General features: G+C 40.6%; 1 protein-coding gene across 1 annotated transcript; it reads right to left on the bottom strand.

The window, feature by feature from the left end:
* Positions 1-3,290: 3,290 nt before the first annotated feature.
* Positions 3,291-11,971, bottom strand: LOC118419769 (E3 ubiquitin-protein ligase TRIM71-like). Its single transcript, XM_035826353.1, has 6 exons — positions 11,884-11,971; positions 7,664-8,099; positions 6,908-7,197; positions 5,551-6,670; positions 4,984-5,292; positions 3,291-4,712 (listed from the first exon to the last, which is right to left on the bottom strand). Exons 2-6 carry the CDS (start codon positions 8,088-8,090, stop codon positions 4,363-4,365), a joined length of 2,496 nt encoding a protein of 831 aa, XP_035682246.1. The 5' UTR covers positions 8,091-8,099; positions 11,884-11,971; the 3' UTR covers positions 3,291-4,362.
* Between the last annotated feature and the right edge of the window lie 3,495 nt (positions 11,972-15,466).

Genomic DNA, 15,466 nt, shown 5'->3' with positions numbered 1-15,466 from the left:
AAAGTAGACTTAATGATAAATGAATTAACTAAATTAAATATAGTATGCACATTTATATTAAGTTGTAAGTTATGGTCAGGTGTGAAACCTACCTGAGTCAGACATTGTACTGTGACCACAAAATAAACAGTGACAGCTAATTAAACAATTTACATCAAATGTACATGATGCAACAGTAGCCAATGATTGTACAAAACTGTATAAGACCATACTCATCCCACACTACATACTCTTGTATTAGGTAGTTTAGCCCTATGAAACTGTAGTTATGTACCAGTAGTTGCCATACTTTGTACCTTATACAATTGTTGTGCAATAACTGTTATTTGTAACATATACTGAAAACCATTTGTAAGTGGCTGGATTTGTCAGATTAATTTCTTAAAACAAGATGCCACCATCTTCAATTATAAAATGATGAGAAAATGTGGTATTTAGAAGAAAAAAAGAGTCAATGCCTTTAAACTTGAACTATTCCACCAATGGTGCTTTTCAACCTTTATAATACTCCTTAATATGTGACTTCCTCAAACTTGACTGTGCATAGAGCTGGACTTGGAAGGAACAAAATAACAGTATATCATCATACATACTTCTTGTTTTCTTTTTCACACTGATCTTCTGTGTCCTTCCCAAAGCTCTGATCTTCCCAGTGCACACAGTTTTCATCAATTCCATTTTAAGGCTACATCAATTTTATTTGTTGTTTCTAGGATTTCTCGACCCTATTTTTTCCGATTTGGAAAAAAAAGACTTAGGAACTTTTCCAATTGATTTTGACACCTTATGTTGACAAAATTTTACAGCCTCTCCTTTCTCAAATTAGCTATGGGACTCAAATTCCAGTAGCAGTACATGCCTATTTTGGATGGTACGTTAATGATTTTTCTTCAAACTTTGGACTTTACTACCAGGAACCCCCTGAATTAACTGTAAGTTGAGTAAGCCCCTTTTCTCCCACCTCCAACTTTTTGCAAAAGTTTTTGTTTGTTTTTTGTTTTGACCGACCAACCCAATTTTTTTCTGAAAAAATCCGAGAAACAACAAATAAAGATGTTGTGGCCTAACCACCAAAGTACCAAAAGTCACAGCTTGACAACCAATATATAAGCTCCATTGCATCCTCAACACAAATGTCCATTATTGTGATTACATAATATATCATAGTATTATTTTTTTTCAACACCCCTAAAGCTAATCACTCTATTCCACTCTATTTCACTCCTGTGTTTTGCACACTCCCATTATATATAACTTCCTCGATCATATAACTTCCATGACTGTTAAAGCTAACGGCACAACCCGCCATACGTGCAAAAACGTGCTGTCTACGTCAGTACGTGTCAAAAACATGGGCAATCTTTTGGGCTCCGCAAGTGGTAAGTAATGCCTCCATACGGACTCGTAGGGAATTCGACAGATTTTGGAGTACGCAGACACGCGATAGAACTTAACGTGCCGGCAAAACTTTGTGACATGCGTTTTTGTACTCCCCCCTCCCCGCTCTTGACAGTCGTTTCCCACGTTTTCAGAAATACGTGGCGAACGTGGCCTCAAAAAAAAAGTATGGACAAATTGCACGTACGGCGGGTTGTGCCCTTAGCTTTACAAAGCCTTCTACCTCTCATCTTTTTCAAATGCACTTTCCATGCCTTTCATATTTCATACTATCAAAGCACACTATTTATTTCCATAAAAATTAATATCAATACCAACATCAGTCTAAGCTCCCTCCTTTTTACTTTCCCCTCTCAAACCTCACAACCCCTTTTCAAAAAGTTCCACCTTCCTTTTCCTTGCGACAAGCTTCCACACTTCAAAACTTCTCTAGTTGCTAAAAGATTATATCATAATTGCATGCTACAATATCAACTCCTCATACTCTAAATCATTTCACACCCGTAACCTCTTAGTTTAATCATACAAACATTTTTGTTTGTAAGTTCTTTCTTCCTCCACTTTTTCAACATCATGAAAAGTGTACCATCTAAATTTTTATGTGATTAACATATCTCAAAGCATTAACTTTGAAGAAAAGTGTTTATCTAATTAATTTCAATGCTTTTAAACTTTTAAAACTTCTTTCCACTAAAAGCCATAAAAAGTCATTTCTTGCCTTCCTTTCCTTTCCTTATTTGTCCCACATACATTTTTTTCAAGTCTTCCATAGTTACAGACGAGAAATAAAACTTAAAATTAATTCTCAATACATTTTCCTCCAGCATAACCACCTTTATCATCCATCCCATTCAACTTTCTAGAAGTTTTTCCTTTGGTACTCTGATTTTAGTCAAATTTCAACTCACAAGCATTGTATATGTGTCTCCTTCCACCAAAAAATAAAAAATAACTAACATACATTAAGCAACCCTCAACTTCAAAAATCAGTCTCCAAAATCTCCTTATTTCCAGACGAAATTGACATTCTAAAACTTTTGACAGCTTTGTCACTATCAAAAGGTCTGCCTTAAGGGCTAAGCTTTAGCAATCTGATTAGTGGGTGAAGATGCACAGTAATACACCTATCCCTGCCCACACTGCCACTGATCCTCTTACCAAGGAACCTCCTAGACTAGTCCACATCAATACAATTCCTTGGTTCTCAGATTTAGAAAATAATTTATATTGCAATACCAACATGAGACAGGTGTAAGTTTTCCATCCAGTCTTCAGTATTTGTGATTTCCTCTTGCTAAAATTCTATATAAAAATATCACTTCTGAGAATCAAGAAATCAAACTGGTGTGATCTTACCGCAACTCAAACTGTTCTGAGAAGTACGTAAGTCTTACTGTTTCTTAAGACTTAAAAAGAATATAAATCTTCTCCTGGAAGACAGTTTTGCATTGCAAAAGGCACGGCTGTTAAGGTCTGGGATTATTTCTTGAATTGAGCTGAAATTTTGTTCCAATTTCCCCGATCTGCCCTAGTCCTACTAATGCATATTAAGTAAAGGGTTTATCAAAGGTAAGAGGGTTAGACTTTCAACTGCCTATAAATTGAATTTTGTGGCTTTCCTTCAGTTGTATGGCTTAAAGCAGAAACGTGTACTGCTCATGATTAAGAGAAATAATCTTCCTTACACCCCAGGAGGTCAGCTAGCCTGGTAGTAAGTGTTATCCTTACAACTGGTACATTTAGGTGGCAAAAAGTAATAAAATGCTATCCAAAACCCTTGTAGATCTGATAGTAATCAAATTATTTCATTTACATAGCAAAATATTCTTTAACAGACAAACTTATACCTTTGGGTCTGAACAATGCACCATCAACTATGCCACCACTAGATCATTCACATTCCTGTAACTGAGGTGTTATGAAATTTACAGGCACAAAATCAAACATTTGAGTTTAAATCTGAAGCGAACTCCAAAAGAAGATTATTACAGACTCATCCTCTCCTTGAAGAGAAGTAGAAAACTGCTTTTCTAAGCTGGTTAGCTTATGAGACAGTTATCCTAATTCGAAGCCAATCCTATTTCTCAAAATGTCAAAGGTCACTTGTGGAAAGGGAGATGTATGTCAGAAATGCGTCACTTGGCTTGCTAACCCTCTTACAGGTGGCAAGTAAAGAATAAAGCTCAGAAGAATATCAGCTATGCACGGTTATAAACTAATGCAACTGTGAACTGTGACTGAATCCAGTATGTGATGATATTACAAATTTAAGGACAGCAAATGTTGCACGTCTTTCTTCTTTGTCTGACTTATAAAATTGTGAATCATATCATTCATTATGGTGATTTTGTTCATGAAGAAAGTCGCAACTTAGAGTGCACACTTGTCACACCGAATTTTTCCTCCATGAAAAATCAAACTGCATAAAAACAAACTTGTAGAAATGTAGTAAGAATGCAACAATGTAAAAACTTGAACTAAGATCAAAACAACCAAATAAATATGATTCTTCAAACCAAGTTCAAGTTTTACCCCTTATAAAAAAATAAACACAGATAGACACCAGTAACAACAGTATGCAGCAAATTGTAAAACTTGAACATTGAACAAAACTGAACCAACCAATCTGTCCCACCTACCTACTACTGCAACACATGGACTTTTTTCCACACACCTACGACGGTTTAAAAGTTCTGTTTGTAAAGTCAGCTCCAGGCCTACTGGTGTCCATTTTTTTCCACAAAAAATTAAGAGGCAAAGTTTTCCCGAGTTAGCACAGAGTTGGCCTGATGTCCTTGATGATGACAACAAAGTTTTCAGGCTTTCTGGTGTCCCAACTTTAATTTTTTCCACAAAAAAATGCAGGGCAAAGTTTCCCAAGTTGGCACAATGGCATGATGTCCTTGACGACAGCAACAAAGTTTTCACTCCTTCATCCATTTTGGAGTTCATGTTTCTTATAAGTTACAGTTGGAATTTATCCTTACTGCCTGTCCTGACCAGTTGGCTGAAGTACAACACTGTGTGTTCGTCCGTTGTCGTGACAACCGGATGTCCATCGGGCGTCATGTCAAAATCGTAGAACATCTTCTTCATTCCCTGAGAGGTGACGAGCGTGGACCCGTCGGGGCGGAACACGGTGATGTGGAAGTAGCCGTAGCTGTGGTGCAGGGCCACCAGGTTCTGCTGCGCGTCCACACACAGCCGCACGGGGGAGTAGCCGAACCCCTTCACAGGAATCTGCTTCAGGAAGTTTCCCCGCCGGTCGAAGATCTTGATGCTGTGGGGGTTGCGGTCGGCCACGATGACATCACCTGAAGGACAGAGGAGGGAAGCAAAGTCCACAAACCAATATTACAAGACATACAAGACATATTAAATGTTGTTGTGTGTGTTATAAGCCCAATGCGGCTTAAGCGTTTTGTAAAACGCATGACACCTTGATAAAATATCCTTCATTGCCACAATCAAGGTGATTGTAAAACAAACAAACAAACAGTTCAGTGCCTAGAAGTGTTCTCTAGGCCTTCCACTGAATAAACTCAATCCAAAACAAACACAATGCAAGCACACAAACAAACAAACCTGTCCACGTGGTGGCAATACAGGTCGGGAGGCGCAGCTGCTTGTACAGGTCCAGCTTCTGCAGCAGGTTCCCGTGCTGGTTGAAGACGTGAACACACTTGGCGTTGTGGTCCAGCACCAACACCTGTCCCTCGTGACTAACCGTTATGTCCTTCACTCCTTTGATGTGCGCCACGCTAAACTTTCCCAAGTAGTCCCCGTTCGGGGCAAAGATCTGTACTCTGCGGTTGCCAGGATCGTTGACTGCGATGTTGCCATCTGGAGTTATCGCCAAGTGGTTTGGGTACACCAAGCAGCCATCAAATTTCCCTTGAATTAATAAATTGATAAATGGTCCGTTATAATCAGCTTTGAAAAATATATTGCTGGATGAATTGCATACTTTTAAAAGGTAATATGCAAGACAGAAGTTGGAAATGGTCAATATGTTGACTTCTTAGGCATTGACTTCTAAGGCAATTTATGACAATCTTGACCATATAAGTATTCTAAAATCACAAACTTTAAACAAGCAGATTGAAGGAGGATAATGACAGACTGATCTAAAACACCCAAGCCCAAAGTTACCTTCTCGACCGAACTGGAACTTGAAGTTCCCGCGACTGTCGAAGACCTGAATCCTGTGGTTTCCCTGGTCGGCCACGTACATGTCTCCATACCTGCTCACCACGATGCCGCCGGTCTGGTTGAAGAGGCCAGGGGACTGGCCATAACCGCCGAGCTGGTACTCCAACGACATGCTGACACTGTGAGAATAGTTGTGGGTCTTGTATCCGCCGTTTTGGTAGTTTTGCTTCCTCTGCATCCCCGTGGGAGCTCTGGGAGGGGGTCGGGGTGGTAGGTCCGGGTTTGATGACCCCCTCCCTCCTCTGAACGACCCCGTTGGCGAGTTTGCCTTGAAGCGGTTCCCGTTGTTGTCTCCAACGACTGGAATGAGGTCGTCGACCTGGTTTGAGTCCTTGAGGATGAAGGTTTGGCGCCGGTCGTCGGGGATGCGGGATTTTGAGCCCGTCCTTCTTTCCACGCTTTCTCCATCCTCCTCGCTATCATCTTGAGGCGGAATGACGATCTCCTCTGGGGTGTCATGGATGGAGAAAGTTCTGGTCTTCTCGAACGGGAGCCGCTGTGCTCCCTTGGGTGGCAGCTCTGGCGCCGACTCCGCACCAGCGTTGCCAACATCTCCTGCAACCTTTGACCCTGACTTTCCACCCCCCGACCCATCGCTGAACCCCGACTCTGAGTAGTACGATGACCCTCTGGACGGGCTGTTTTCGTTCTCGTTTGGACTGGCTTCCTCGCTAGCGAGCTGCTGCGTCACATTATCGTGGTCGTCACTCTTCAAGGACCCGATAGACCCCTTCTCAATGAGCTCCAGCAGATCAGCGTTCACCCTGAACTGTATCTCTGCCCTGTGCTGGGGGTTAAACCTCAGGAGGGATTGCAGCTGCGTCTCCACCTGACACTTGAGCGAGAGGATCTCCACGTGGCTGCCCTGCCTGAGGAGATTGTCCGTGAACTTGCACCCGTGGTTAATCTTGTCGACGGTGTCCTGGATGTGAGACTGCAGCTGGTTCAGCGACTCCTGCTTCCCGGCCATCCAGTCATTCAGCTCTTCCACCAGCTCTTCCTTGCATTGTTCGAGGACTGTATTTAAGTCGGCTATCGTCTCGTTGATCTGCTGTATGACCTGAAATGAAATCAACCTTACCTTCCGTTTTCAAAATACACCTTGGGAATTGGATTCAGTCTAAAATAGTCACAAAAAGACCCTTACAAAACTGGTGGTAGCTGAATTTGTATCTAGTTATTAGTGTACCTGCTAATCAACTGTACCAATCAACTCTTGTTTATAGAACTGACAAAGAAATGAACAGTATAACTTAAACAAATTAATGACATTTGTGATAGAAATAAACAAACAAACCTCCTCGCCTTGCTTCTCGATCTGCACAGCAGAATCCTGCAAGGCCGCCTGCTTTTTCTTGAGACTGTCTGCCTTCTCCTTGCCCTGTTCAACCAGCGTCTGCAGCCCGTTGCCCAGCGCCACGTTCTGGTCGGTGAGGTAGACGTAGTTGTGGGAGGTGATGGCGTGGTCCAGCACGGTGCACTCCTTACAGATGGGGACCTGGCAGGTGTTGCAGTAGAACTTGAGCGGCTCTCCCTGGTGGGTGGTGCAGAACACTGGTCTCTGTAGGGCACTCCTGCCTGCAGTACCTAAAAAAAACACCAGACAGTTTGTTATTCATTATTGTGGGGAGGGGGTTGCGACTACTCTCTCTTCGCAGCCAGGGGCTGAAATGTGAGAAGCTTACAATAGGTAGGGCTTAATTGCAGCAGGTCACTAACCCTATATTGACATGCATACCATATTACTTAGACTGCATCAATTTTAGTTGTTAGTTCTCAGATTATTCAGATAAACTGGATTCACACAGATTAAGATCACAAGCCAACATTTAATTCTGTGTACAAGATAGAAAGTGCTGGAGTATTACGAGACCAATCTTGAACCAATTTTGAACCTCTAATTTAGCAACTAGACATAAATTATTGATAAGAAAATCAACTAAAGTAGATACAAAAGATGAAAAACTGAAAAAAATACGATCTAACAATGGACTAAGAATAGATAGCAGCTGGCATATGATATTACCCAGAACAAAATAAGAAACACACATACCCTGCAGCTCCTCCAGGGGGACCACGTGGTGGTTCTGAAAACAGAGCATCCAGTTGTGGGCGGACACGCAGTTAGGACAGATGTAGCTGGCACACTCCATGCAGCGCGACACCGCGGCAGACTTGCTGGTACAACTGGTGCAGACGATGTTAGCCGAGCTGAGGAGGATGTTTTCTAGGAGGTTCCTGGCCACGAAGTCGTCGGGAAGGCCGGAGAGCCCCTGCGAGGGGAGCGAGGTCTCCTGTTCGCAGACGTCGCAAGCGAGGGCGGTGCCGGGTTCCTTCTGGAGCTGCTTGTCCAGGCAGGCCTGGCAGAAGGAGTGCAGGCAGGACAGGACTTTGGGTTTCTTGTAGTGCTGCTCGCACAGCGGACAGGTCAGGTTGATGTCACCCGCCGACGGGCTGCTCCGGTCTGTTGCCGACGCCATCTTAGACTGCTGGAGAGTGGAGGACAAGAAATAACACACAGTGAGCTACAAGAGATAACACAATCATCATCATCATCACAGGTGGATTGCCCTGACCAGTTCCACCCTCTCTTTCCAGACATCTCTGTCAACCATAGCATTCTTTAGATAACAGTTGAGCCACAGTTACGATATTAAATTTAAGCTTTATTGTGAAATCAAAAAGCAAAATAGTCAAGACTAAGGATGAGAACTCAAGATATGTTAATATACAGTAACTGGAGTACAGATTTAATGTGTTGCTTTTTAGATTTAAGAAAATATTGCTTAAATGCTCATGAAAACATGAACACAGAGTCTACACTTTGCTGCAAACAGTTTCTAGGAGTGAATGTGATTAGACGCAAATTTTATCCCTATCCTTTTGTTTTCATCAAATGTTTGCGAAACAAAGACTTATAAGTGGGGCAGAGCATGCAATTATTTCTGACCATCCCTTACCTTTAAGAAAGGTAAACGTTTACAATGATGTAAACGTTTATAACTCATATTGTTTGCTAACAGAAGAACCTCATGATGTATAAAATAAATTCCTATGCTACAGCACAAGAGCCCACAACACCCATGTTTACATCCTTGAGTGAGTGAAACTGAGATGACATGGCTAATCTAACATCAGGTATGCAGCAGGCACTCAGGTTATGTATCGTTAATGTTATTGCAGCTGGACAGACGTGAGGGAATCGCCCCACTTAACATTTGAACTGAAAGGTCCCCCGAATCTCTGACCCCTGGTATACAACTTAGTTTCCATTTCAATTCATGTCGATCATCTCATCTCCACTACTTGATGGCATAATCACGTATGTGTGACGTTGTTGTGTACATAATTTTTATGGACAGTTTTATGGAGTGCGTTATTGAATCCTTATAGTGGAAAGGATTCAATTGAGTCCATAACTTATTGCATTTGATACAGACTGGGAGAGAGTAATATTGCCAACATTGCTTGACAATTATAAAATTTAAGTCTAAGGAAATGAGACTTCGTTCTTGGATTTCAAAAAATAATGCTTTAACATGTGATAGAACATCAACATTAAAACAGAATCTGAGGGGAGTGTCACACAGTTTGAGGGAGTAACAAAGTCAGATACAGTATGTACAAGTTTTCACCCCAGCCTACTGTTTTCATGATGTCATTTTGCTAGATTTTTACACAAAAATGTCAAAGAACAAACAAATTACATTGGGGTTGCCTCACGCATGATAAATATGAAGTATGTCAGACAAAGGATAATCTAATGAACCCTGAGGTGAAAGATCGCAGTAAAAAAGCCTGGACAGCAGCCATGCTTGTCTCAAAACGTCCTATACAATGTACGACTTCCTGAAAACGTTTCTATCATATACAGAAAGCAGGTTTGAAGTACATACCTGCACCCAGCTGGTAGCTGGGTTATCAAGTTTTGCACTATAGTCTAAGAAACTATGTTGTTTTAAACAATACAACAGGATAAACGGTTAGTTGACACTCACTGATATCTCACTGCCAAATGTTCATCCTATGAGGCTGTGCAGGAAGAAGGGGGTATGAGAGTCAAGCCAGGCTAAATATAGTCATCCTGTCAGATAGTTTACATCAGCATGTGCGGGTGGGATATGTCTAGCCTCCAAACCGGCCTCCAGGCGCATTTTGATATGTACCGTTTACATGTAGCTGTTTACATCAATTACACTATGGGGGCTTATTCGGTACCCAAAGATACACATTTGTATATTAAAGACTAGCAGGACTCCCTAAATTGGATCAAGAATTACTCTGACATCCACAGTATACGTCAAGCAAACTTAACATTTTCAAATCATTCACTTTGCCACTACAGCTAAAAAAATACATCGACTGTTATTGAGAATTAAACATATTTACACATCATACCTTCTACTATTTTTGTACTGTTGTCTGATTGCTCCCATGTTTTAACAATCCACTAGTAGCAAATATACCATCAGAACGAAGCTGCAATTATGAAAACAGTAAATTTTGAAAAGCCCGTACTTATTCTTTTTGTTCCTTGATGATCAACTGGCAAATTATTGACAACATAAAAAAGCCCAACTTGTAGAGCCTGTTCCAGAGGCTATGCTGTCCAGCCGGGACAGCTGTTAGACAGGGAGGAGCAGACAGCTACAAGTATGTTTACAGTGCCCACAGTCGGCCACCGATAAAATCTCTGGTGGTACGCTAAACGTCTTAACATTGCCGATAGAGCCAGCACAATGTTTATTACGTGTCTTTTCTAGTGATAGTTATCAGGGCAATTGAACATCATTTGTCAACTTGTTTTAAATGTTTCTTCGTTCCACTGTGGCGAGAGGAGAAACTACTTTTCCAAATTACTGGTATATTTTGCTGAATACAGATATTCTACTTTGTTTTATTTTATTACACACCAGTGCACCAAAACATTGGTCAGATATTGTTCTGTTTCCTCTGAATCTCACATTGAATCTGTAACACAAACATTAAGCCTATCTAGACCCCCCCTTCGTAATTTCAAAACGGCTTGGCTTACCATCACAAAATTTCAGGGGATGATAAGCTTGTAAAGTTTTATCTTTTCTGCAACATTGGTATCATTGTGATGTGATATAACATTATTATGATGTCATAATGTTATATGTTATCTCATTGGCTAAAATCTTCTATATAGGGTATTTCAATTATACTTAAAGGTATTAAACAAAATGTTGACTAATATTAATAATAAGGGTGTCTTATTCATATTACAGTCTGCCAAGACTTCTGTTGCAAAGGCAACGATATTGATGTCCAAATTATGTCAGAAAATGATGTCATGTCCGCCATCTGAATCAGCAACCTCGAATCTTCCAAAAGACGTTTTTTTCTATATAACCCCAATACCCAGTGAAAATGGACTAAAATTTTGGCGCCAAAAGAAAAAAAATGTTCTGTGTTTTAAAATCTCAAGTCAGATTGATACGTCTAATTCATTTTCAACATATTTGCGTTTTTGTCACATTCGAAGCATCAGTAAGTTGGATAAAATGGCAGACAACTCAAAGATGTTCAAGATGTTCCCAAGTAACATTCATATGTTATGGATATCGCTGTGCTGTGTAATAAGATAGATTCAACTCATAATATAAAAAAATGACAAAAAATTGCAACTTTTCTTACGATGACGTTTAAACGTTACATGGACCCTTTATAAAAGTTATTTGCTTTTCTCCAAAACTGATTGTCAATTCTACTAATAGTGTTGATGTGAGACAAACGTTTTTGTAAGAAAGTCTTCCCATAATATATTTTGATTTTAAAATTTTCCAATGGGTAACAACATTCACAGTAGTTGTGCAAAACTTACATCCACGCAGATGCTTTGAGACATCCGGCACTAAAACAGCTGGAACTCTCGAGTTACAGTATCACAGTGTGGCAACTCTGTTACAAGTCGCTAGGCGAAGCTTATACTCCACATATTATGATCGAGAACAATTGTACCATACAGAAGTAAAAACAACAATACTCTGTTTGGAGTGCCCTGTATAACTACCTGCAGCAGCTAATGTGATCATTAACAGCCGAGTTTATGACATGGTTACGTGAGAGGGCGTCAAACTTACGCCGTGCATCTGTTGACAGCCGTTAGCAAGTTACAAAATTTCACAGTCCGCCTTGAATAATCGTTTACTGCAATGTTATGAATCCACACAACGGTTTCATAACAAATCTTACTTGAACAAAACATCTTGATTAACCTTGCAATGTTGTTGAGAAGGTCATACTTACCGGAATGTGGGAATAAAATCGATTTTCTTTGCAAATGTTGGTGTGAAAACTCGAGCAGACCAACACCCTCACATCGGCAGGAAAGGCAGTTTGCGATTTTGATATTTCAATGCCTGACAAATAATAGCAGTTTAATGCATAAAATATACCCAATTCTTTTCATATACTTCAAAAAATTATTTGCATTTTATGAAAAAAATAAAATATTTAAACCTTTTCTTTGATAAAAACACATATTGGCTTTTCTTCCATATGATATAGAAAGGCATAATTCTAAATCTCGAAAGACACCTCTTCACACGTCCATTGTATCCACGCACGAGGAGCTGGCAGACGAAAATTTCAGGAATTCTTGACGCATATTTTCCTGAATTTGTACCGATGTGTTGACTTGACAGGCCTTGTGGCAGCACAGGCTTGACAGCCGGGTCTTGTATTTCATTCCGTATCGCCTTTCTGTGCGACCCAAACGCGAATAAACGCCCTCTGGCTTTTCCGTGGGCGATTGAGGTCTTTCCCATAAACGCGTCGTCTGCTGCAATGTTTACGTGGGGAGGGGGGCGGGGTCAGATGTCAGATTCCTGTTGCTCTAATCAAGGACGTTAGTACATTAGATGTAAGGTATATCATATAGCCAATGCTATTGACAGGAACATCCTTTCCTTTTTTACACTATTGACAGGATTTTGGGCACTATTTACAGGATGTAACGGTATTCTATGTTATACCCCGGTGATTAAGTGAAAACAGCGCTAGCTCTGCGAAAAACAACTGTGGCTTGTCAACAGTTGACACAAGGTTTAGACACTTATAATGAAATTTCTTACAAGCTACAACAGTGGCTAAGAAAGAAGCAACGTACCTTTGGGTTTAGGCGGCATGGTTGGCTGTTTATTGATTCACACCAACTTCTTGTTGGCACTTCGGACCTTTCTTTGTCCTTGCTTTGAGCGACGTCGCTCATTCAGAGCGTGTAATTTGCAAACGAGGCAGGGAGCAAATCTATCGTGTGGTGTTTTATACACGGATGTGAACGTTCAAATCAGCGGTAAAGAGTAATACATTCCAACGATTTCTCCGAGGATCATAACAATATTGGTATTATATGACTCCCTTGAAAAATATGCCCTGCTATTGAAACAGCAAGGAAAACTGCTGCCATATGTGCCACTAGGCACTATTAAAAAGAGTCCGAACGAACGAAGGAACGAACAAACGAATTCTTAATATGACAACTAGACATTACGTTTATTCCAAAGTTGGCGCAAATTCCTGCCGCCATTTGACGCAGTCCAGTGAGATACTGTCTTTAATAACGTTGACTGGGCGGTGGTATAGTGAATCTATATGTTTGACTTGAGCAGAGTAAGCTTGGCACTTTATTTTGCAACCCACTGGCGTAAGCAGGATTGCTTATCGTTCAGTGAATTTACAATTATAGTAAGCATAATATTATACGAAAGAGAATTACTCACTTTATGAAATAGACTAAAGAAACAACGGAAATATGACTGACCAAAGTGCCATGTTTATGCATGTCAATCATTAACCTCTGCCGAGACCCTCCCAAGAAATAAAATGAATTCACATAGACCATGTGTCTTAACTTCATTGGCCAAACAGCAGACCCACACTGCGCAAGTTCCGAGTGACCAAGGCGCCGATGAGTCTGTCCATGCGTCGTTCCTTCCGCCCAGCGCAAGAACCTGAGTACAGCTCTGCCTGCTACCTTAGTCTGTACGTCGTACGACAGAGCACTTTAGAATATTATTTCGATGTGCCATGCGAAATCATTACCGAAAAGGCTGTTTAAAGACTCTCGGTCCTGTCACAGCATCCCTGAAAATCGTGCTAAAATCCGCACAACGAAAGAAAGACTGATCCTGAAGGGAATGATTGCTTCCTGGACGGTTGTTGGTTTGACGGGAAGTGCTGACTCGTCCGAGGATAACCAACGCCAGAGAGAGTGTTGAAGACAGGTTGGTCTAGCTCTGCTGTGTTTTTTTTTTTTTTTCAACCTTTAATTTACTTAGCCTTGATTTATTTGGTGCTACTTTTAACGATAAGTCAACAGACAACGTAACAGTAGTTCACCTTTATCCACATGGTAACCTATATCCGTTGTTTTTAAAAACAAGATATCTAGGGGAATCTAGTCGACGGACGTTGGATTGAAATTGCAATATTGTCATAGAATTACGGTCTGAAACAGCCGCCTGTCGACTTGATATCCCTAAATACTCTGATTTTATATACAACGGATAAAGGTTACCCCGCGGATAAAGGTAAACTAGCGTTATAGTGCTGGGTCTGAGCAGACCGATATCATTGTTTTCAACATTATCACAGCAAATTGTAATTTCTGTCATTGTCATGGTAAATTGGGAGAATAATCCTTTAGTTTTTACAAAAATTACTTCCTAGATATTTTAAAAGATATATCATTTATCTGTATTTCTTGTATCTGGGTAGGATAGTATGTATTGTTTGCCAGATTTAATCTCTAAGTATTTTGGGAATTCTGAACGAAAAGAAACATTGACCACTAGATGGCATGTTGGCATTGTAATTAGGTGAAAGAAATTGCAAGGCATGAATCTGTACATCTATGCGCTAGCGGACCCAGAAGAATGTGGAAAATATAACAATATATGAGTATTCTCGACGTCGCAACGTTTTGTCAAGTAGTCACACTCTGCATGGGGCGACATTGGGGAGTTACCTTTCTTTAAGTCTGCTATTCATGTCTGAGCCAGGTAAAGGCGGGGCTGAATTGAAGTTTGTGAAGTTCTTTGATAATGGTTGCTGCATTGTCGAGAGAACAATCCATAAAAGAACGATTGATCAAGATAGGACATGAGAACACTGGTAAGACTGTCTTTGAGCTAGTCGATAAGAGATAGATGTTCTCTGTTATCTTTAGCCAGACCAATTCCATCGTAAAGTTGAAATCAGTCACCTTTGCAATGAAAGGCTACAAAAACAACAAATCGTTTTAGTAAAACACAGGTAATCTTGTCTTTGAGCAAGTCGGGACCCTGTCTTGAAGTTAGAACATTAAATCGGTAGTCTCTGTTTTCTTTATCCTGAACAATCCCATCGCACAGTTGAAAGCAGTACTTAAGCAATAGAAAGCTACTAAGATCTGTATGGTCAAAGGGATTTACATGATGTCCAGATGTGATCGTGAAGATGTAAAAGGGCTTAATGAAGTTTGTCTGCAATTTGATTTCTTCGCTCTTTGGTTACAGAGACGACTAAGCCATCTTACCTTGCTTACGAGATTGGTCTCCCTATACCACCCTTTAGTCCAAAAATGGTTAAGCCTTCTATATACTAGCTATGTTTACAAAGTTTGACTTCATAGGACAAGAATTAGGAGCAACTCTCTCTGGTCAAAAGACACTTTTACGCCTGTAAGCCAAGATTCGTCCGCTCTTTGGTCACAGAGACGACTAAGCCTTCTTACCTTGCTTGCGAGATTGGTCTCCCTATACCCACCTCTAGTCCAAAAAGATGATTAAGCCTACTAGCTATGTTTGTGAAGTTTGACTTCATAGGACAAGAATGAGGAGCAACTCTC

Source organism: Branchiostoma floridae, chromosome 7 (genome assembly GCF_000003815.2).
Source record: "Branchiostoma floridae strain S238N-H82 chromosome 7, Bfl_VNyyK, whole genome shotgun sequence".
NCBI lineage: Eukaryota > Metazoa > Chordata > Leptocardii > Amphioxiformes > Branchiostomatidae > Branchiostoma > Branchiostoma floridae.
Note: the sequence above shows the minus strand (reverse complement) of the source record. Positions and strands in the feature narration are given on the sequence as shown.